This window comes from Hypanus sabinus, chromosome 17 (assembly GCF_030144855.1).
Source record: "Hypanus sabinus isolate sHypSab1 chromosome 17, sHypSab1.hap1, whole genome shotgun sequence".
Classification (NCBI taxonomy): Eukaryota; Metazoa; Chordata; class Chondrichthyes; order Myliobatiformes; family Dasyatidae; genus Hypanus; species Hypanus sabinus.
This window is the reverse complement of record NC_082722.1, coordinates 23,242,729-23,266,070: the sequence shown is the minus strand read 5'-3', so window position 1 is coordinate 23,266,070 and position 23,342 is coordinate 23,242,729. Positions and strand designations below refer to the sequence as shown.

Here is a 23,342-nt window from a genome sequence, read left to right as displayed (position 1 = left end):
AGTGTTACGCCTAATTTTTGAGTAGATTACTGAATGAAGTAATTTATTCCAAAGAACTTTATCATTCAAAAAGCACATAAAAAGCGTCTCAGACAGTTTCCTTTTGAGAGTCAACTGACTTCTGTGTGTAACAGCAAGTGTCAAACTGTTCATCATTCTCAGTACAAAGGTCTTGAAGTAGTTGAGAATTGAGAGCATGGGACTTGATTTTATCTACCAGATTGATAACAGTACTTACTGATTGGTGCAGCCAATCACTTAGTTTTGTTGTGACAAGATGTTGTCTGTGAATTACACAGTGAATGGTAAATATGTTAGGTACAGCATTTTTTCAAAAAAAGTAATAACCCCCTTTGGTTTCGTCCTGTCATTAATGGTGCCCATCTGTTGCACAGGCAAGAATGTTGGTGAATGAAGTGTCCTTCTCTTTGAAAAATTGCTCAACAACCTGAAATATTGGCTCCCCTTTGTATCTGTTTTTAGTCTCCTTGCAAATAATAACTCTTCAGCCAAGTTTTTATCTTTTATGAAGTAAACATAACCAGTAAACAAAGACTTATTACCTGGTAAAGTTGATCATCCAACTGCAGAGCAAATTCTGTTGTTCTCAATATATTGCACAATGTTTCTTCCGCATTCTCAAACATTTCAGCTATTTGTCTTCAGACAGAGCTATCACTGAGCAGAATTGCTTTAATTATTTGATCTGGTGACTTGTGCAAAACCGTACCCAGAACCTCTCTTACTGCTGGCAGAATCAATCTTCTCCAATTGTATGGGGCTTTCCAAATTAAGCAATGAAACACTGTGTGAAACATGCAAACCATCATTATTTTGTTGTGAAGTGCTGTCAAACGTGTTCTAAAGTATTTTCTGTTTCTGGTGATTGAAAACAAGCCAAGTGCTTGTTTGCTTTATCAGATTATATTCTGTTCAAACGTTCAAGGAGCCTGGACAAACTTTTTAACACAACAGACCCATTGGCTGCTGTTGATAGCTTGATGCTAGTATAAATCCATGACTCAGATACTCCACATTATAGTGTCTACACTAATTTTCATTTGGTCTGCTTCTGCCATTTTTGTTATGGATTATCGACCATGGTCAATTGCCTTTCGTCTCAGTCCAACCTCGAAGGTTGTGATCAATAAAGTTGTGATATCGTAGCTCAGGCAAAACCTTGACTCTGCCTGAGGATATGTAAAGTGGGGCAGTGATATCTCGGTTAGCCGTTGGCTAGGGAAATGTGGTTAAGACCATTTGAAATGGCAGATTCTGAACTTTACTCTATTGAACACCATACCCTAGCTCATAGGAATTCCATCACTGTATCATTAGAGTATGGGAATCGTATAAGCTAAGACAATACTATTGTGGTGAAAGGCAATAATTTGTGGGCCAGGCCCAAAAACAACACTATTTCTTCAGTCTAGATATTTTATGATATGCCAAATACAGAGGGTCACATTACTTTTCAACAACTATAACATGCTTCAAGCAAAATCTTAAAAGAGAACAGGAGTTGGCAAGAGTTGAGGTGATTATGTGATCTTTGTAATTAATTATGAGGTACTGAGGATCAAATGCTCATAATAAGTAATTTGTTTCGTAAATTAACTGTAATCTCTCAGCTGCCTCCCCCTTGCTACCGCGCACCCCCCCCCCCCCCCCATCGCTCCCTTAGAAATTTGCACTGCCCCCGGGGGTGGGGTGGGGGAGGGCGATGTCACACACTTTGGGAACCTGTGGTTTATAGTAATCCAGCATTTTTTTTAGGGATACAAAATGTATTCTGCACAGTGCATTTGAAATCCACATGTACCTGATTTCCAACAGATTATCCTGAAGCGGAGTTTCTAGAACTTGTTGATCTATTACTGACGCACCTGCAAACGCATAGGCTGCTTCTGACTCAGATGACGGAGTTCCATATAAGTCTATCACATACAGTGGTGCTACGCCATCACTGGATAAGCAGCTTTGTGGAATCCTTAAAGGATAGGATGACCTTTTTTGACAGGTACATTTGAAGTTTCTGAAAACTTGGTGCTAGACTCTATTTCCACAATAAATCAAATTTATTTGTATTTTAAATGATTATAACTGATTATTTATACAGCAACAGAAGTATACGAGTAACATTGTTAAAATAACGTTTTGGGCACTTTTGGCAGCCTTTATTAGTATTATTTAAACAGTTTCTTCTGTCCTTTGGGATCTGGTGTGACTGCAACCCACTGACTATTGGACTTCAAACTTTTTTGTTTGCTACACTTTTGAACTTTAAAGAAGGGTATAATAACAAACCTCACAAACGCCTGGACTGCTGAAATGGGTAACGTACTGCAGTTGGAATTTAATGCAGAAGACTATTTTGGTTAAGAGGATGAGAGATAGCTATAAAAAATAGAAAGAATGAAATTACCTAGCAAGTATGGAGTGTGGAACTAGCTACAGCAAAATAAAGGAGAAAGGAATAGAAGGATTTCTTGATAAAGGTGAAATGAGGAAGAATAAGAGGGTTCTGTGGTGCAGTAGTTTGTTTTTGTGCTGTAGATAGGTGCGTGATGAGGTATACTTACCCAGCTGTAATTCATATCACATAGGAGTTTGCTCTGATGACAGAAGTGTTTGTAACCAAAGAATACAGATTATGATCAGCACAGTATTTCATAACCTGAGGAGTATTTTATGCACTGAGTTGTAATGATCCAGAATGCTCTGCTTGGGAGAGCAGTGGAAATATTTAATGATGACTTTCTGAAGAGAAGTAGTTTTATATTTGAAAAGAAACTTGCTGGGCTATGAGGAATGAAAAGAGGAATGAAGCCCATTGTAATTGTTTTTCAGAGACCAGATATAGCGGTCATTTTGTGCTGTTGACCTTGTAGTGTATTGCTGTATGGTTAGAATTTGGTTGCAATGGTGTCAGAATATGTGGAGTTGATATTGGATAAATGGGCAAATATGACAAGGGACAAAAGAGTGAACTTTTACAAACTGATGTACCTGATCCAGTGAGACTCAGTAACCACTTGGAATTTCTCCTTTGTGCTGCAGGTTTTACTGCCTTTCAGACAAAGTGAAGATCTACTGTAATCAAGAGAAGACCAGGTACAATGTCACCTTTCAAATTTTAAACATTTAATCAGAACATCAATGTACAGTGTATCCAAAAAGGAAATTAAAATTATGAAAATCTATTGTTAATTTAAGATTTTCAGCAATTTATTTGAGCTCAAAAAATTTTGAGTCAGCTCTTCTTTTATCACAGAAATGTACTCAATGCAATTATTCCGTAAATCATTCAGTCTCTTGGGATGGAGGATGATGTGATTCCACTCCGGGTTTTATTGGTTCTTAGGTGACCGATAGGCCACAGGTTCTTTCACACATGAGATGGCAAGTGTCTGGTGAGGTAGGTAGTTGGGTAGGTTGTGAGAGAATATGCCATTTAGGTTTTGTGCATTACTGGTACATGGTCTCTAGGTTCTCAGGCAAATCCTATCTGCTCGTTCTGCACTTTGAGTAATGACTCAGGCAGGAGTCAGATCTGAATCCTCTGCCTGCCCGATACTCTTGTTATTTGACATGGCTTACAACGGCATGTCAATTTTGTGTGTCCGGTGTGGGCTACCAACCTGTCCTCTCCAGCAGAGCTAATTATATGTAGGTAGGTTGATGTAGTGCTGGCTGCAAGGGGGTACTGATATTGGTTAACATATAAATCCAATGAATTTGGAGAGTATTGCAGACAGTGGTTTGGTGATAAATTTCCAGTGCCTTGAGGTGACTCTTGTAGGTAGTCCGGGTCTCAGCAGTTTGTGGGATAGTAGAGGTCCTTGCTGCTTGGTAGCTTGAGTATTTTTTTGTCAGGTCTGAGGTCTTGGTCCTCGGACACCTTTCCCTCAGTCAACCAGAGGCTATGCTGGTGAACTGAAGGCAGTCTAAGGAAATGATCTTCGTTTTCCCGGATCTTGCTGTGAGCCTTAATTGTATGTGATTACTATTCTTCAGTGGCAACAGATTAGTAGAGGATCTTAATGCTTGTAAATGTAAGATCATCGTCTCAAGCTTGGAATTTAACCTGTGGGCAAGTGCAAGTGTAGATGTCATAACAGTTCAACCACTGAAGTTCAGGTGACCCTGATTTTGGTGTGCACTCACCATAAATTCATTACAAATGAAGATCAGCATCACTCTCACAGACTGTCTATTGGAGCTGTGGTTCAGGATTGCAAAAAGGAAATTGGCAAAGGGAGTGTCAGGGTGATGAAATGGCCTTGATTCAGACAGATCTTCACTAAGATTGGCCAGTTGTGGATCTGTTGATTAGGGTTATGGCTTTTGTGTCATTATAATGCAGAAGTCAGATGCAGGCAAATATATTTGGGCAGCTGAGTTTGAGGAGAATGTTTCATAGTCAATCCCAGTTGGAATCAAAGGTATTAGGATGTTTGAAAAATGGCACATTGTGATTGGTGCTGCACCCTACAATTCTCTTAAGAACTGCAAGAAGATTATATCCACTCTGTCTGAGAAAGGATGGAATGCACGCTGTGGTTTGTGGAGCAGCCCTTCAGCCACTGGGTGGGGGTATATGAGGAGCACCCTGACATGACTTTCTCTATGGCATACAGCAGAGAAACACCACTTTAGTTAACACAATTGGACGTCTTTTTTCTTGAACATGTTTGATTTTGCTATGCTCCTTCCACATATTGAAGATGAGTTTGTGGATTTGTGACAGAAGCTCTTTGCAGGTGAGCTTTGGAACTTAAGCAAGGATACTGTATGTTCCTGAGACCTTGTATATTTTTAGTGAAGGTGGTTCCTTTTACTTTGGCAATCAACAACTTGCACAGCATTCTGAAAGTATCCTGGAATATAGTGTTCTATCTTGAGCAATGGGACTACTATGTAAAATTCTATGAAAGCTAATTGTTCTTAGTTGTGAGGGCAGCAAATTTAGATTTGCTGATGAAACTTGTGCCATTAAGCAGTTTGTATAAAGCAGTTAATCTGAGGTTGCTTCCACTTAAACATTCTTTACATCAAACATTTAAATTGTTCATGCCTTTTTAAACACACCTTTCAAGATTTGCTGATTAATAGAGACAACACTTTGTCTCTTAATCAGTGTTCAATACTCTTTCTGTCCATTGGATTATTAAAGATTAACTACTTGGAGCCAATGGTGACCTTTGATAATTTTGAGATGATTCATTCTTCTGTAAAGATTGCATCTATCGTAAATCAGATATCCTTTGGGGGGAAACCAATGTAGGATAAGACTGGTATAGTTTCATGTTCTGCAACATTTTTCAATGTTAATTGCAGCAAATAATTTTGGTTTTACTGAAATATATGTTAATTTATTGCTTCAAGAATTCTGATTTTGTTTCATTGGACTGTCATGGCTCGGATGACTTTAGAAATCACAAGCTGAGTTTGGTGTAAGTTAACTTCATAGGAATTGGCCACAAGATTGTGATATCCACTGGGGTGATCTGATGGCTTTGATCTGTCGGATGATAGGTGTGTTAGAGTTTGACACTACACAGGACCTTTGTTTTGACATGGGTCCTTTGTTTTGGTCTTGCCTTGCAGTTTATCATTTAGCCTACACTTAATTCATGAGATTAAGAATGTATTTCTTTTACTTCTTGGACAGGACCTTCCTTGGTCTAGAAGTTTCAGCTGGTGGTGACCATCTCCTGGAAATGGTCAAAGAAGTGGACAAGTCCCTGGAGGAGTTCAATCTGATAACTTACTATAAGGTTGGAGCTCTTTATCCATTTTATGTCATGAAGTACATTGTCATCATTCATTATTATATAACACACTAACTGTTCTGCAAAGTTTTATTCAATAATTTTTATTTGCCTCAAAAAATAAAATAAATTTTTAGTTTGTACCACCTATGATCACTTCTCCTAGCCCAGTTGGTTAAGATTTATTGCCTTCCACAGTAAATAATTGCAAGAGGCAAATAAATAAAATGCACCATATGCAGATCAAAAGTAAAAGCAAGCTGTACTTTGTCAAGTAAAGTCACTTTTTATTGTCATTTTGACCATAACTGCTGGTACAATACATAGTAAAAATGAGACAACGTTTTTCAGGATCATGGTGTTAGATGACACATTACAAAAACTAGACTGAACTACGTAAAAAAACAACACAGAGAAAAAAAACCTACACTAGACTACAGACTTACCCAGGACTACATAAAGTGCACAAAACAGTGCAGGCATTACAATAAATAATAAACAGGACAATAGGGCAAGGTGTCAGTCCAGGCTCTGGGTACTGAGGAGTCTGATAGCTTGGGGAAAGAAACTGTTACATAGTCTGGTCGTGAGAGCCCGAATGCTTCGGTGCCTTTTCCCAGATGGCAGGAGGGAGAAGAGTTTGTACAAGGGGTGCGTGGGGTCCTTCATAATGTTGTTTGCTTTGGGGATGCAGCGTGTAGTGTAAATGTCCGTAATGGCGGAAAGAGAGACCCCGATGATCTTCTCAGCTGACCTCACTATCCGCTGCAGGGTCTTGCGATCCGAGATGGTGCAATTTCCGAACCAGGCAGTGATGCAGCTGTTCAGGATACTCTCAATACAACCCCTGTAGAATGTGATGAGGATGGGGGGGTAGGAGTTGGACTTTCCTCAGCCTTTGCAGAAAGTAGGGACGCTGCTGGCTTTCTTTGCTATGGAGCTGGTGTTGACGGACCAGGTGAGATTCTCCGTCAGGTGAACACCAAGAAATTCGGTGCTCTTAACGATCTCTACCGTTGAGCCGTCGATGTTCAGCAGGGAGTGGTCACTCCGTGCCCTCCTGAAGTCAACAACCATCTCTTTTGTTTTGTTCACATTCAGAGACAGGTTGTTGGCTCTGCACCAGTTTGTTAGCCGCTGCACCTCCTCTCTGTAAGCTGACTCATTGTTCTTGCAGTTGAGACCCACCATGGTTGTGTTATCGGCGAATGATGTTGTGGTTCGAGCTGTGTGTTGCAGCACAATCGTGGGTCAGCAGAGTGAACAGCAGTGAACTGAGCACACAGCTGGAACATCAAAGATTCTCTCCCCCCCCCCCCCCCTTTCAAAGAGCAGCGTTTCCCATTCTCCAACATTGATGTTGCCATTGTCATCATCTCCTCCATTTCCTGGACATCCGCACTCACCCATCTTTCCACTGTTTTAACAGGGATAGAGTTCCTCTTGTCTTTATCTACCACATCATGAGCTTCTGCATCCAGAACATCATTGTCCTTAACTTCAGCTATTTTCAACAGGATCCTACCAACAAATACATCGTTACCTCCTTCCCACTCTCTGCTTTCTGCAGGGATCGCTCCCTCTGTTATTCCCCTGTCCATTCATCACACCTCACTAATCTCGCACCTGGCACTTCTCCCTGCGTGTGGAAGAAGTGCTATAATTCGTCATCCACCTCCTCGCTCACCTCCATTTCGCTTGTGAATCTGTTGGGATTGTCTTCTGTGTCTGGTGCTCCTGATGTGGCCTCCTCTGCATTGCTGAGATTTGACTTGGACTGAGACCATTTTGTTGAGCATCTGTGGATCATCAAAGAGATGAAAAATCTGCTGAATTGTGGTTTAAACAACATATGGAGACAGGAACTCCTTGTTGCAGAAATCTAAAGGAGGTAGAATCTGAGTATACAGTGACAAAGGTTGGTGCAGAAATTCATTTGTATTAGCGGCCACTGGTCTGGGGAAATTGTGCATATTAAAATTAAATGCCAGCTACATCAGTACCTGCTCAGGGAATTTACTGTTGTGTTCATCACCTCTGTCTACACCCCCCTCCCTCCTGAGTGCAAACACCAAGGGTGCACTGAAAGAGATTTATAGTACCACTAGCTCTCCAAGAAACAAGAATCTGGATGATCTCTTCATAATTGCAGGAGACTTCAATCAAGTTAACTTGTAGTTTGCACAAATTCCACAACACATCACCATGGCCACTTGGGAAACAAACAGACTGGACCCTGTTTGTACCACAGACACAAAGCTGCCCCACACCCTCATCTTAACCTCTCTTACTACATCTACATAATGTTAATCCCAGCTACCGACCACTGCAGTAAGTGGAGAAACCAGTCAAGAGGACTGTCACTGTATGGCCTAATGAAGCAGTCTCTGTGCGTCAGTACTGCTTTGAATGGACAGATGTTCAAGGAGGCTGCCACTAACCTGGAGACACAGACCTTGAGGAATATGCCTCAGCTGTCATCGGTAAGTGCATTGACGACTTTGGTACCCATGAATAGTCCTCTCATGTCCCAACCAGAAGTACTGGCTGAATGCAGAGATCTGCTCCCCAGTAAAAAACCCAGGACACTGCCTTCATCTCTGGTTACAGGACATCTCAGAACAGCCAGAAGAAACCTCATCTTGGGCATGAAGAGGGCAAAAGTTGCCTATGCACAAAAAAATTCAGGAGCACCTGCCTGATAATGATCCTGGTTTATGTGGCATTACTTGACTACACAAGAAAAAACGTTAACTATACCAGTGATCCTCACTCTGATGCTCTAAACATCTTTTATGCGCGCTTTGAGGCACTCAACACAATGCTGGCCATGAAAGCTCTCCCCCTTCAAGGTGAGCAGCCGCGGGGAGTCGACCCCCATAAGGCAGCTGGGCCGGGCACCATCCCAGGCTAAGTACTCGGGGAGTACGCACACCAGCTCACTGACATATTCAACACTTCATTCATCCAGGCTGCTATCCTACGTGCTTTAAATCAGCCATCATCATCCCAGTACCAAATGATTCTACACCTTCAGAACTAAGCGACTGCCACCCGGTTGCACTGAGGCCAATCATCATGAAGTGCTTTGAACAGCTGATAATGGCCCATACTGTATCAAAACCTCCATTCCTGCCACATTGGTCACTCACCAATATACTTTCTGGTAGAACCGCTGTATGACAGATGCCATAGCATATGTCAAGCACCTGGCCCTGACACGCCTAGAATTCAAGGACACTTGCGTCACAATGCTGTTTCTGAATTTCAGTCCAGCATTCGACTCTATTGTCCCACAGACCTCAGTGAACAAACTCCTACTCCTCGGTCTAAATACACCACTGTGCTACTGGGTGATGGACTTCCTAACGAACAGACCTCAGATAGTGACGATGCACAACCACTCTTCCCAGCCCATTTTTCTCAACACGGCTGCCCCCCAGGGCTGTGTACTGAGCCCTTTGCTGTACACTCTACTCACACATGACTGCACAGCCAAAAACCCAAGCAATCACATTGCCAAGTTTGCAATTGACATGATGGTGGGGCTCATCAACAACAATAATGAGATAGCCTACCCTACAGAGCTGAGGTGGAAGAGCTGGAGGCCTGGTGCCAGGCAAATAACCTCTTCCTTAGTCAATAAGACAAAGGAGAAGATTATCACCTTCAGGAGAACTGAGAGTGCACATCACACTCGACCTCTCGTGGTCCCAGAACATATCCTGCACAGTCAGGAAAGCTCACCAATGCGTCTGTTTTCTGAGGAGGCTGAAGAAAACTGGTCTTTGCACAACCATACTCATGTCATTCTAAAGATGCACAGCAGAGATCATCCTGACAAGCTATATCATTGCTCGTTACAGAAACTGCACTGCAGCAGACAGGGAGATTCTACAATGGGTAGTCAAAACTGCCCAATCATCACCAGCACCAGCCTACCCGCCAGCAAGGCCCTCACCTTGCTAATGGGATGTTTGTCTAATTCCCATCAGGGAGGAGATTATGTAGCATCCGCGCCAGGATCACCAGACTCAAAATCTGTTACTTTCCTCAAGCAGCAAGGTGATCAACACCCCTCCTATGACCTCCACCACTACTTTATTATTTCCCATCAGTCACCTTATGTATAGCGTAGTATCAATCTGTGTATATAGCTATCTTGTGTATTTACATTTTGTTACTGAGTTTTTTTCGTGCATTATCAGAACTGGAGAACGATTATTTCATTCTCCTGTACACTTGTGTACAGGAAATGACGTTAAACCATAACAAGCAGAATTTCCTGGTGGCCAGCCACTATCTTTTAGAATGGATTTTAATGCTGTCAATGGTCTGGGACCAGAGTACATCACAGAATCACTTTACTTTTATAATCCTGTTCAACCTCCTCAGGTCTTCTTCTGTCAGTATCTTAAATTTAAACAATCTCCCTCAAAATAACATTGGCAGATCAGCTTTTTAAACTATATTCCTAAACTATGGAACTTAATACTAAAATTGTATGAGATGCAGTGTCTGCTTTCATGTTTGTTGCTGTTGTCGTCACTGCAACAACAATTCCTATTCTGACATGTTGGTTATGGCCACCTTGACTGCTACGATGAGGCTGCTCTCAGGTTGGAGAAACACACCACATATTTCATCGGGGTAGCTCCAACCTGATGGCATGAACATTGCTTTCTCTAATTTCTGGTCATTTATCTCCCCCTCCTTTTCCTGTACTTCCATTCCTTACTCTGTTCCCCCTACCTCTTCTCTTCTCACCTATCTATCACTTCCCACTGGTGCTCCTTCCATTTCTCCTATGGTCCACTCTCCCCTCCTATCACATTCCTTCTTCAGCTCTTTACCTTTTCTACCTCTCACCTCCCAGCTTTTCATTTCATCCTCACTCCTCCACCCACCTGACTTCACCTACCATCTTGTACTTTCTCTCCCCCCACCTTCTTATTCTGGCTTCTTCCCCCTTCCTTTCTAGTCCCAAAGAAGGGTCTTGACCCAAAACATCAATTGTTTATTCCTTTCCATTAATGCTATCTGACCTACTGACTTCCTCCTAGCATTTTGTATGTGTTACTCTGGATTTCTAGCATCTACAGAATCTCTTTGTTTGTAGTTTGTGTGCTGCTAATATTGGCTATGCTATGTATGTGGAATTAAATTGTGTAAACCTATTAAATCATGTGATTTTATTTTTGAAATGAGATATAACAGGTCATTTGATTTGTTTAATCATAAAGGGAGATTCCACAATTTGCCATGGCTTTGTTTAGTATTTTGCAAATCATTCTAGGATTCTAAGTACTATTTCTCTCTAAAATTGCAAGTAACAACTGTTTCAAGTAGGCATTCTGGAATATCCTTTCATATGTAAAATTGTTCCAAACTAAATCTGGAATGTAGTTGAATCCAAACCAAACATAAAGATGTCAATTAGAATTTAATCTGCTTTAGTAAGTTAAGAGGGTCATGGAGAGACTGAAATCTTGTCCATGTATCTACTAAATATATCTGTAGAATTTCCTGGTATCTTTTCCATTTTAAATCTTCATTTCTTGAAGTTGACTCTTGCAACTAAAACTAAATACTTTTGTATACCTCTAACATAACCTATCTGTTTTTTTTCTTTACAGTAGGGGAACACTGAATTCCACTATTTTATTTATTTTCATAATTATTACACTGGCTTAGTCTTATAATTTTGTACAGCATCTTCAGCATTGCGCCAATGCAATCAAAACAGAGTGTGACCGATCATGCTTTTGTGAAATTGCCTTGGTTGTTTTGCTTTGATGTTTTCATAAAACACAAGTACTCTTTCATGTGTATTAAACCCATTTTAATTTTAACAGAACCCTTCCTTTCACATTAGTGTGGCTTGGTGTTTGGGGGATTCTACTGCTGAGCTTGAGAAACACCTACAGGAGTTGCAGGTAAGTTTTGAAGTGAAAAAGCAAATGAGTTGCATTTTTTGCTTGGAAATGTTTTTTAACCAGCCAGGTTTGAGCTGGTTAATTTAACAAACATTCAAGCCTTTGTGAGAAAAGGTTGTGAACCCTTTGCAGTTTCATAAAATGGGGCTCTGATCTTCACCTCAGTATAGGTGAACACAATCTGCCTAAGGTAATAACACATTAACAATTGTACTTTCCATGTCTTTATTGAACACATTGTTTAGTCATTCAGAGTCCAGGCTGGAAAAAGTATGTGAACCCTTGTATCTAATAACCGGTAGAGCCTTTAGCAGCAATAATCTCATTTCATTTCATTTTCAATTTTTTTATTGATTTTTTAAAAAAAATGAATAGATACAAATCAGAGAAGAAGTTATATCAAATACATAATGCAAAAAACGTACAAACAACAATAGGGCTGTGTACTGTCAAAGTCATATAAATAATCTCCACCAGACATTTCCCATAGCTGCTGATCAGACTTGCACAATGCCAAGGAGGAATTTTAGACCTTTCCTCCATACAAAACTGTTTCAGTTTATCAGTATTTCTGGGATACCTTGCATGAACAGCCCTCTTCAGATCATGCCGCTGTATCTCAATTGGGTTAAGGTTTGGATTCTGACTTGGCCATTCCAAAACACAAATTTGTTTTCTTTCTAACCCATTCTGTTGTTGAGGTATCCATGTTTGGGACCATTGCCTTGTTGCATCATCCAACTTCTAATAAGCTTCAGGAGACAAAACGCTACCCTGGCATTCTCCTATAAAATGTCTGGATACAATTTCGTATTCATTGTTACCTCAGCAATTGCAAGCTGTCCAGGCCCAAAGGCAGTAAAGCAGTCCCAAACCATGGTGCTTTTTCCACCATGCTTCACAGTTGGGATGAGGTGTTGGTGTTCAGTGCCCTTCTCCCTCCAAACATAGTGGTGTGCATTTCTGCTTTTGTCTGATGAAGTTCAACTTTAGTCTCATCTGTCCACAGAAAGTTGTCCCAGAGTGTTGTGGAACATTCAGATGGTCTTTCGCAAATAACATGCAGCAATGTTTTTTTTTGGAGAGCAGTGGTTTCATCCATGGTGTCCTTCCACGAACACTATTCTTGTTCAGTGTTTTTATTATACAGTAGTGGACACATGAACAGAGACTTTAGCAAATTTACAGATTTCTGCAGGTCTTTTGCTGTTACCCTTGCGTTCTTTTTCACCTTCTTCAGCATTGCACACTGTGCTCTTGGTGTGATCTTTGCAGGATGTCCACTCCTAGGGAGAGTAGTAACAGTGTTGAATTTCCTCCATTTGTAGACAATTTCTTGTACTGTGGACTGATGAACATTAAGGTCTTTAGAATTGCTTTTGTTGCATTTTCCAGCTTGTGCATCACTACAATTATTCCTCTATGGTCTTCTGAAAATTTTGTTTGAGGCATGGTGCACATTAACAGATCTTTCTTGAGAAGAGTGGGGTCTGTCAACAACCTGACTTTTTGTGCCTTTTTTTAATAGGGCAGGACACCTCTACAACTCACATCTCCAATCTCATCTCATTGATTGGAACACCGGACTCCAAATAGATTATGTAGAAAGCATTATCCCAAAGGTTCACGTACTTTTTTAAACCTATACTGTGATTTGTTTAAATGGTGTACTTACTACTGATGAGAAATACAAATGTTCGTGTGTTATTGGTTTATGCAAATTGTGTTTGTCTAATATTATGACTTGGATGAATATCAGACTGCATTTTATGAGTAAATTAATACAGAAATTTCAAAAGGTTCATAAATCTTTTCTTACAGCTGCATTATATTATCACTATATTTGTTAGTCTCATAAGAATGCTCTTAATTGGCTTGTAAAATTTCAAAAATTGCATACTCTTTAAAAATATATTGCCAACTTCCTGTGTTAATCATTCATTTGTGAAAATATTACCACAGATGCTCACAGTCCTTTGGATTGCTGAGTTGCATCAAGAATTATTTTTCATCTCTTCCTGATAACATTTTGTATTGTCCATGTCAGAATCATTCCTGATAATCATCTCAGTGACTTGTTGCAAAATAGAAGAGAATCTAACAAATGTCTCCAAGGGATCCTACCACTAAATGTAACTTTAACCATTACTCTTTCTGCCAGGGTCGCTCCCTTTGTGAAAACTGTCCATTCGTCACTCCCCACTAATCTCCCTCCCAGCACTTATCCCTGCAAGTGGCCGAAGTTCTACACCTGTCTATTCACCCCCTCCCTCAACTCCATTCTAAGCCCCAAACACTTCCTGCAGGTGAGAAAACACTTCACCTGTGAATCTGCTGGGGTTGTCCGTTGTGCCTGCTGCTCCCAATGGAGCCTCCTCTGTATTGGTGAAACCTGTCATAAATTGGGGGACAGCTTTGTCGAGCACCTCCTCTGCATTCACCAAAGATGGCACTTCCTGCTGGCTGAACATTTCAATTTAAATTTTCATTCTCATATGTTGGTCCATTGCCTCCTGTTATGTCACGATGAGGGCACCCTCAGGGCTGAGGAGCAACACCTCATATCCTTTCTGGGTAAATTCCACCCTGATGGCATAAATATGCTGGTCATGGAGCACGTTAAAGCCTTCCTCCCAGCTATAATGGACTCTTTCCAGTTTGCTTACCCCTCAGGACGATCCACTGACAATGCAATAGCCTCTACCCTCCACTCTGTTCTGTCCCACCTAGAAAATGGTGTCTCGTGACAGACTGCTGTTTATAGACTTCAGTTTGGCATTCAAGACCATCATTCCCAGAAATTGGAGGTGGGGTGGGGGGGTTCCTCACTGAATCTCAACACCTTCCTCTGCAACTGGATACTGGACTTAACAGTAAGGCCACGGTCAGTCCGTGTGGGCAGCAACTTCTCTCATCCTATTACGCTGAGCACTGGCACTCCCCAAGACTGTGTGCTCAACCCCTTGCTGTTCACACTGCTGACTATCCCAGCATCTGTCGTGGTTTTTCGTGCCTCACAAATGACCAGGAGACACAGAAGATTCTTCAAGAAGGGTTAAACTTTAATTTGCAAATCAAAGCTGAGACAGTCATTGAGCTAGTCGCTGATTGCCCACCGATCCTGGGACACGGCATTTTTTATAGCAATCTCCTGGTCCAGTTGCATTAGCATATGTAATCGATCTATAGTTGCGTATTACACGTACATCATGTCCCTATTGTTCCTATCAATTGGCTTAATCATGTTCTAATCTACATCTCTTAGCTACCTCTCATTAACATACCATTGTCTTCTACATTTTTAAGACTTCAGTCTCCTACCAAATTGGGTACATGCATAGCAAATAATAAACTCAGAACTGAGCAATGGTCTAATCTACATTTCTTTAGCTACCTCTCATTAACACACCATTGTCTTCTACATTCCTAAGATTTCATTTTCTACTAAATTGAGTACATGCATAGCAAACTGACTACGTAGTTTTGGTTACACAGCAAATGATACAAGTTTTATACTCCATACTATTTTTATACTCCAATATATTCCCCCTTTCAGAGAAAGACTAAGAGTCTGCGCACAAAAGCCTCAATAAACTCAAGCATTTATTCCCAAGTCTCGGGTAAACTATAGTTTTCTGCGCCAAGATCTCAAAGTATTCTCTCCCTGCTACCCTGGGCCGCTGAGCCAAAAACCTGTCCCTTTGTACCTGAGACAGGGAAAAAGACTCATAAGCTCTTACAATCTACTCCAACACTGTCGTTTTGCTCTTGTTCATCCTGCAGGTGTTGTAGGCTGTAACGATACATTTTCGGTGTTTCTTTCTCCACTAAGCTTGCTTCAGTAATTGCCACGAGCATTGGAAATTGTTTGGTTGCAGCACGCACAACAAGAGATTTGAGACAAGGAAGAAAACAGCACAGCACAAACGCACAGCTCAACAATACAATACTGACAGTTATTGCTTTTAGTCAGCCATGCTCCCCATCTTCCGAGTCTACTTTCTAACCAATCAAAGAACTGATGTCCAAAACCTGCATTCTGTTTGACCTCTGTCCGCAGATTCTTTAATTTATTCATTGCTTTAGTAAATGATCCTTTTGGGCTAGTATTGTTCGGTATGAGAGTGCAGCATTGTTCTCCAAACATTACACACACACCCCCTTTTTCTGCCAAAAGTCAATCCAGTACCTGTCTGTTTTGCCACACCATCCTGCTAGTTGCATCTTGCTGTTGCCCTAAGGACTCCAGTGCATCATCGGTGTAGTTGGTGAATCTCTGATGATTATGGTATATATAGTTTATCCATTCAACATTTTTGCTTACCCCTATCACAGGTATGATAGCATCTCATGCGGTGTCAGGCATGTTATTCGATTAGTTTGCATGCGGTAACTCATCAATGCTAACGGTAAAGCATCGACCCAATTAAGTATAGTGTCTGCACAAATTTTGTTTAGTTTGGCTTTTAGGGTTCCATTAATTCTCTCTACCATGCCCTGCGACTGAGGGTGGTATACACATCCAAATCTTTGCTTTATCCTCAGCGCTTGTAGTATCAGTTTGACCACTTTCTGGATAAAAGCTGAACCATTGTCTGAGCTAACTTCTGTGGTATTCCAAACCTTGGGATCATTTCATTTGTCAGAAATTTTACCACTGTCTTTGCCCCTTGATTTTTTGAAGGTACTGCCTCCACCCATCTGCTAAATCGATCAATTACTACCAGCATGTATCTTTTCCCTCTCACTGTCTTTAATATATGTCTACGTAATCGATCACTAAATGTTTAAATGGTCCTTCAGGTACAGGAATGTGGCCTATTGGGGTTGTAATTCCCTTCCGAACATTATTCTGTGCGCATACCTCGCACTGTGACAAGACAAAGTCCACTGCAGCCTGTAAATAAGGTGACCAAAAACCATCCTTCTTTATTTTCTTTATCACTTCCCCCCTTGCACAATGGTCCATCCCATGCGCTTCTGAAATCAGAATCGTCAGTAGAGGGGTGGGCGCTACCAACAAACCGTCTTCCGGGTTCTGCTTGGCCCCCCTTTTTCTCCACATTGTCTGTTCTGCCAAAGTTGCCTTACCTTGTATTTCAATTAGGTCCTCTACCTCCGGTTCTGGAGTTAGGCTTACCTGGGGGCAATGACAGCTGACGTACACCCAGACGCCTCTCTGGCTGCCTCGTCCGCAGCCTGATTTCCCTTCGTTATTACATCATTTCCCTTTTTATGTGCCTGGCATTTTACTATAGACAATGCTTTAGGTTTCATTATGGCTTTTGTTAAGTCTAGAATTTGCTGACAATGTTGTATGGGATCTCCGCTACTTTTTTTAAAAGCTGTCTGCTTCCACGCTGCCCTGAACAAATGGCATACTCCATGAGCATATGCCGGATCAGTATAGATGTCTACTTTCTCACCTTCCATCATTTCACACACAGCTGTCAGGGCTTTGATTTCCGCTAGTTGGGCGGAACACGGTTGGGGACAGGATTCCATCCTAATAATCTTATAGTTCGACTGATCCTGCTGCACGACTGAGAACCCTGCATGATTTCCATCATAGTCTCTATAACAAGAGCCATCTACGAACAGAACCTTTTTATCTGCATCCTCTAGTGCGGGGGTCGGCAACCCGCGGCTCCGGAGCCACATGTGGCTCTTTTACGTCTGTGCTGCGGCTCCCTGTTGCTTTGGGAAATAATTGGTTGTGGCAACCCTTTTCCTGGCACATCCGAACCGACTCACAATTAGATAGCCTACGGGGGTTTGCGAGCACAGAGCTTTGGAGCCTCTGCGCCATGGGGGGCAGGTTGAGGGAGGCTTAAAAGTGAGGCTGAAGATTTCGAATAAAGTTTTTTCCTTCGACTGCAGTTACCGACTCCGTGTCGTAATTTTAGCGCTGCGTGTAGCACACCGCTACATGGTCAGTATTTAATTAAAATGTATTTTATGTTAGTTTGTTAGTTTTTGAAATGTAAATCTAAATTTGAAGATTATGGTGATCTTGTACAATCTAAATAAGACGTTGTGGCGACCCATTTCCTGACACATCCGAACCGGCTCACAATTAGCCAGCGTTCAGGCTAAGGGAGATAGCCTACGGGGGTTTGTGAGTACGTGTCTTTTGGAGCTTCCGTGCCCATGGGGGAGGGCGGGTTGAGGGAGGCTTAAAAGCAAGGTTGTTTAGTTCGAATAAAGCTATCTTTGACTGCAGTTTACTGACTGCGTGTAGCACACCGCTACAACGTGTTTTTATCGCTGGCTGTCCAGAGGGGAGGTGCTGAAACGCTTTGTCGTGTGTCTGGAAGAAGTGAAAACTTCCCTGGGCAGCAAAGGGCTCACCTTTCCTGAGCTGGAACAGCCAGAGTGGCTGGAAAAGCTACACTTCATGGTAGACATGACAGCGCACCTGAACACGCTGAACACAGCTCTTCAACGGGGTAAGGACGTACAGCCCTGCACATGTTGGAGGATGTTTTGGCATTCGAGCGCAAGTTGACGTTGCTTGCCAGAGATTTATAGAAAGGCACTTTGTCTCACTTCCCCAATTTGGGAGAGTTCAAACAAGGTCACGACATGATAAATTCGGAGTATTTACATTCTGCAATCATCGCAATGCAAACATCGTTTGGGAAACGCTTCTGTGAGTTCAGAGAGGAAAAAAACACATTATCCTTCCCGGTCACTCCCCTAAGCATCGATCCATCCCTACTGAATACGACTGCATTGTCAGGTGTGAGTCAACCTGAACAAGTATGATAAATATTTTAATTGCCTATTTTACGTATATTCATATGTTTTCATTGTTCAGTGAAATAGTCCTTTTATTTTTCAGGTTGACAGCTGGCTGATGTTATTTTTGGTTTGCTGCTGGCGGCAAATTTAAGTTTGGCGTTTTTCATAAATACAAGAAGGACTCAAATAGACGTTGAGTACTTTACTTAAAAGTAACCTTCAACCCAACGTCTTTTTTTCGGAGTTCAAAATGTTTTTGTTGCATGCAGAAACGTAATTTCGTTTTCTCTGCAGGAGTTCATCAATTTCATAAATGCAACACATTATAGTTTGTTTATACATAGCTTAAAGGCAAAAAAAAACCGTTGTATGCAGTGTTATTTCATTTTAAATGTCAAACGGGTTTTGCGGCTCCCAGTGTTTTCTTTTCTGTGGGAAACGGGTCCAAGTGGCTCTTTCAGTGGTAAAGGTTGCTGACCCCTGCTCTAGTGGTTCTGACTGTAAATCTGCTCTCAATTTGACAAATGCCATCGTCTTCCCCACACAATCATGGGGTTCTCCTTCATAGCCCAAAGGGACAAAATCGGCTATATTACTGGTAGTGCGTCTCTGTATAGTTATATCTGGAAATGTCAATAGCATTTGATACGCTGGTATCCTTGCTGGCGTCAACACAAATTTCCCTCTTTCCAGCAACTCTGATACTTTGTGGTGTGTGTACAGAGTCACGGGATAGCCCAGGGTTATAGATGATGCCTTTTCATATGCATAGTACAGCGCCGCCAATCCCTGATAACAGGGTGGATACCCCTGAGCCACCTCATCTAGTCTCGTACTGTAGTATGCTATCGGCTGCTTTGCTTTTCCTGTGCCTGTCTCTTGTGTTAGAACTGCTGTAACATAACCCTCTTGTTGGTTGGATACATACAAATGAAAAACTTTCTCATAGTCAGGCAAAGCTAATGCTGGTGCTGACTGCAATTCCCGCTTAATAGTATTGAAAGCTGTCTCCGCCTCTCCATTCCACTGTAAGCCGTTTTTCAAATTTGTATGTCCTGCTTCTTTCATTATCTTTCTTAAAGATGCCACAATCTCAGTATATTCTCCTATCCAATCTGAGCTGCACCCTGCCATTCCCAAAAACGTCATCATCTGCCCTACAGTCTGGGGTTTGGGGGCCTTAGTTATTGCCTCAATCTGATCTGGTGCTATCGCCTTCACTCCCTTGGATATTACCCTGCCTAAGTATTCCACTTGCTGCGTGCAAAATTGCAGTTTCCTTTTGGATACTTTATGTCCTCCGTGCGCTAGCTTCTCTAACAGAGTTATAGTGTCCTGCTCACACTGTTCCTTGCTGTGGGAGCAAATCAACAGGTCATCCACATACTGTAACAATGTACTTTCCAATGGCATACCCACTAGCTCTGCCTTCAACACCTGATTAAAAACGTGTGGTGAATGTTTAAATCCTTGTGGCATTCTGGTATAGGTATACTGAGCACCTCTGTAAGTAAATGCAAACAAATACTGACACTGATCGGCTGCTAAAGGAATGCTGAAGAAAGCCGAACACAAATCAATCACTGAAAAGTAGCTTGCTTCTGATGGAACATTAGTCAAAAGCGTGTGTGGGTTGGGGACTACCGCTGGCCAGTCCTCTACCACATCATTTACTGCTTGCAAATCATGCACCAATCTCCACTTAGATTTATCTGCTTTTAAATCCGGCAGCAACGGGGTATTCAATGGACTGTTTGTTCTTTTAAGCACTCCTATTTCAAGCAACCCCTGGACTGTCGACGCGATTCCCTCTTCCGCTTCTGGTCTTAGAGGGTAATGTGGTCTCCTGGGTGGAATTGCTCCTTTTTTCAGCCTTATTTCCACCGGACTCGCTGTTTTTATTTTCCCTACGTCCGTGTCATGCTGTGACCACAGAATAGATGGCAACTCATCTAACCTTTTATCTTTCTGCTGGCCTCTTTCCTTTCCCAGCAAGGGCAGGTGTGGTTGGGGAGTTATTTCGACCTCTCTCACTGTCCCTACCATATCTACACTTACCATTATTTTAATGCAATTGTTGTCTTCTGATATCCACACCTCTGGCGTGATTTTCCTCCAGTGTTTCCTCCACAGCACTCTTAACTAAGGGTCCTAAGTCTTTAGACTGATATCCCATGTTTACCAACAACGTTACGTGGGGTGCAGCCTCTGGTATCCTGTACCATTTTTCTAAAAAGGTGTTCCATTTAACTTGTAAAGCTGCCCCTTGCTTTCCAATTATCACAGCCTCCCCTTCCAGGCGCTGCTGGGTACACGCCTCTAGGTGCCATTTCTCCTCTAACTCCCTGTTCTGAGTCTCGTCAAAAATCACTGTACAATGTAGCTCAGATTTGGGCATTACAGCCCTGGGTAATATAGCCTGCACACCCTTTTTCCATTTCTCCCAGGTTTCCTGAATCTGATCTGCGATGTCTCCTATCCAAAAGACATTAGCCTTCTTGTCTTCTCGCACTATCAATTGAGCCCCTGCTCTTCCCACACTCAGCCCATTTCTGGTGCATTCTAATTTTAATTCCAGTTTCAATAAGGCATCTCTGCCTAACAAATTAATTGGAGTTCCTTTAAATACTAGCACCAGCAAAACAATTTCTTTATTTCTCATTCTCAACCGCACTGAAGCCGTGCACTGTGTCAACTGTGTTTTCCCCGAGAACCCTACCATCTTAATAAACTTTCCTGACATGGGAAGGTGAAGGGCATACTGTGGCTGTATGCAAGTGTACGTGGCTCCAGTATCTATCATCATTGGTGTCAGTTGTCCTTCTAACATAACCTGAACAATGGGTTCCTCATCTGCCTCCCTTGTTATCATTGGGTAATGTCCCTTCCCACTCGAGTTCTCGGGGCACCCCACCCCTAATACCTCGCATAGGGGTTCACAGGTCCACTTGGGCCTGTGGGGGCTGGTCCTCGGCTAAACTTCAGTTCCCTTCTTAGCGGTTCCTGCTGGTGTGTGACAGGCCATAGTGTAAACGGACAATCTCTTTTCATGTGACCTGGCTGATTACATTCCCAGCACAATCTCTCTACTTCTCTTTCCTCACTGGTCCCCTTTGCCCATAGTTTCTCTGTCCCCCTCCTTGGAACTTCCAGACCTGTCTGGGCTGTTTGAATTTAGTCTGTTCCTTATAGGGCATTTGTGGGAATGCTCCCCCAAAGACGTTTATTGGCATGGGGTTTTCCAGCCCTTGTCTTACAGTATGATCGGTTCCCCCATATAGCAGTGCTTTGTCCAGTTCAATGGCTGTACTCGGACCGGTGGTTGCTGGCAGCATCCTTTTGCTTTTCTCTTTTTCCTTCTTTTTGAGTTCTTCGAGCTGCATTTGTATTAACTTTCTTTGCACCTCTTCCTGCTGCTCAGCCAACCTTTGTTTGTCTTTCCGGTATTTCTCAACCGCATGGACTACGTGGTCTCTAAACTCTTGTGGGGTCTTTGACGTCAGCCCAACTACTTCCTCCAGTTTGGATTTTACTTGTAGAGGCATTGCATCCAAAATGCTAAGTCGGAACAGTGAGGTCATAAATAAACTATTCTCCACCTCTTGCTCAGTCTCCAGTCTCCACCTTTTTAACTGGTTTTCTACGTAGGCTGCTGGGTTTTCAGTGTCTCCCAGTGGATCCCCTTTTAAGGCTTTGGGGTCCATTTTGGGTGGATAAAGCTTTCTGAGGGCCTGCCATACCTTCTGCCTCACTCTGTCAAACCCATCTCCATCAGTTCTCGGGTCGTTCAAGTTTACTATGCCAGCCATTTCCATTAGTTCGTTAAATTTGGAGGTTCCCATCAACCTTATCAACAATGCCTTCAAATTATCCATAGCCAATAATCGTCCCGCTGTTTCTTCTTCAAAGGCTCTAATCCATTTCCCTGCTCCTTCATGTAGATTGGGCAGAGTGTTTTTCAGCTCTTCTAGGTCCTGGGATCCCCAAGGGATACACTGCACTTGTCCTGATCCTTTTACTAACAACGGCATCATTCTTCCTCCTCCTTCCCACCTGCCCTGGCTTTCCTCCTCACCTGACTCCCCATCTGTCTCAGGGTATATCTTTACTGCCTCCCACACAAATGTGTCCGGGGTCCTGCTCTTCCCTCGGTCTCCCTGTGGAGTCCTTCCTTTGTCTTGATTTGATACTTGGTTGGCCCCTAGAGTATTTTTTGCCTCTCTCCTGGCAATCTCATTTCAGTAACTTATCTGGCTCTCTTTCTACTTCCGCAAGTCGCTCCCCTACCACCTCCTTCTGCTCTTCTAGGCTTCTGCCTCCTACCTCTTCCCCACAAATTCTCACATTCTCTCTCTCTCCACTTAACTCTTGCTCCTCCAATGAGTCACCTTCTCTTTCTTTATGTCTGTGTCTGTACACCTGTGGCAGGGACTCCTGATCCTTGCTTGTGCTTGATTCCCTTCTCTCTTGTGTTTCTCCAAGACTCTCATCTCCTGGCTTTTTTCCACTTCCTCTTGAATGCCTCATCTCTTCCTGCCCTGATGAGCCACTTTCTTTTCTAGTCTGTTTATTTCTATGGTATAACCGATACTCCTCATACTCCTTTTCCTCTCTCAAGTATTTCATCCGTTCAATCTCTTCTTTCAGTTCTCTCTTTGCCTGTTCCACCTTTATCCTTTCTGCCTGTATCTCCTTCCATATCGCCGCTTTTTCCTTCTCGTATTGTTTTTTCTCCTCCTCATTTTCCCAAACTTGTACTTCTCCCTGCATGTTTACTGTTCCCGTCAGCAGGGGGCACTGCTTAGGGGTTCCTTCCTCGTTATAGGGAGGGGGTTTTTCTGTTTCTGTCGCATCTGGGTACGGAGCCGAAGCCAGCTTCTCACCGTAC

The 23,342-nt window shown here is 42.3% G+C and overlaps 1 protein-coding gene across 1 annotated transcript in view; it reads left to right on the top strand.

The window, feature by feature from the left end:
• usb1 (U6 snRNA biogenesis 1) overlaps window positions 1-23,342 on the top strand; it is a 36,216-nt gene that overhangs the window by 7,571 nt on the left and 5,303 nt on the right. Inside the window, exons 3-6 of the mRNA XM_059992663.1 lie at window positions 1,837-2,020; window positions 3,061-3,114; window positions 5,675-5,780; window positions 11,630-11,710. Coding sequence (XP_059848646.1) covers window positions 1,837-2,020; window positions 3,061-3,114; window positions 5,675-5,780; window positions 11,630-11,710 — 425 coding nt within the window. The remainder of the gene's footprint in view (window positions 1-1,836; window positions 2,021-3,060; window positions 3,115-5,674; window positions 5,781-11,629; window positions 11,711-23,342) is intronic.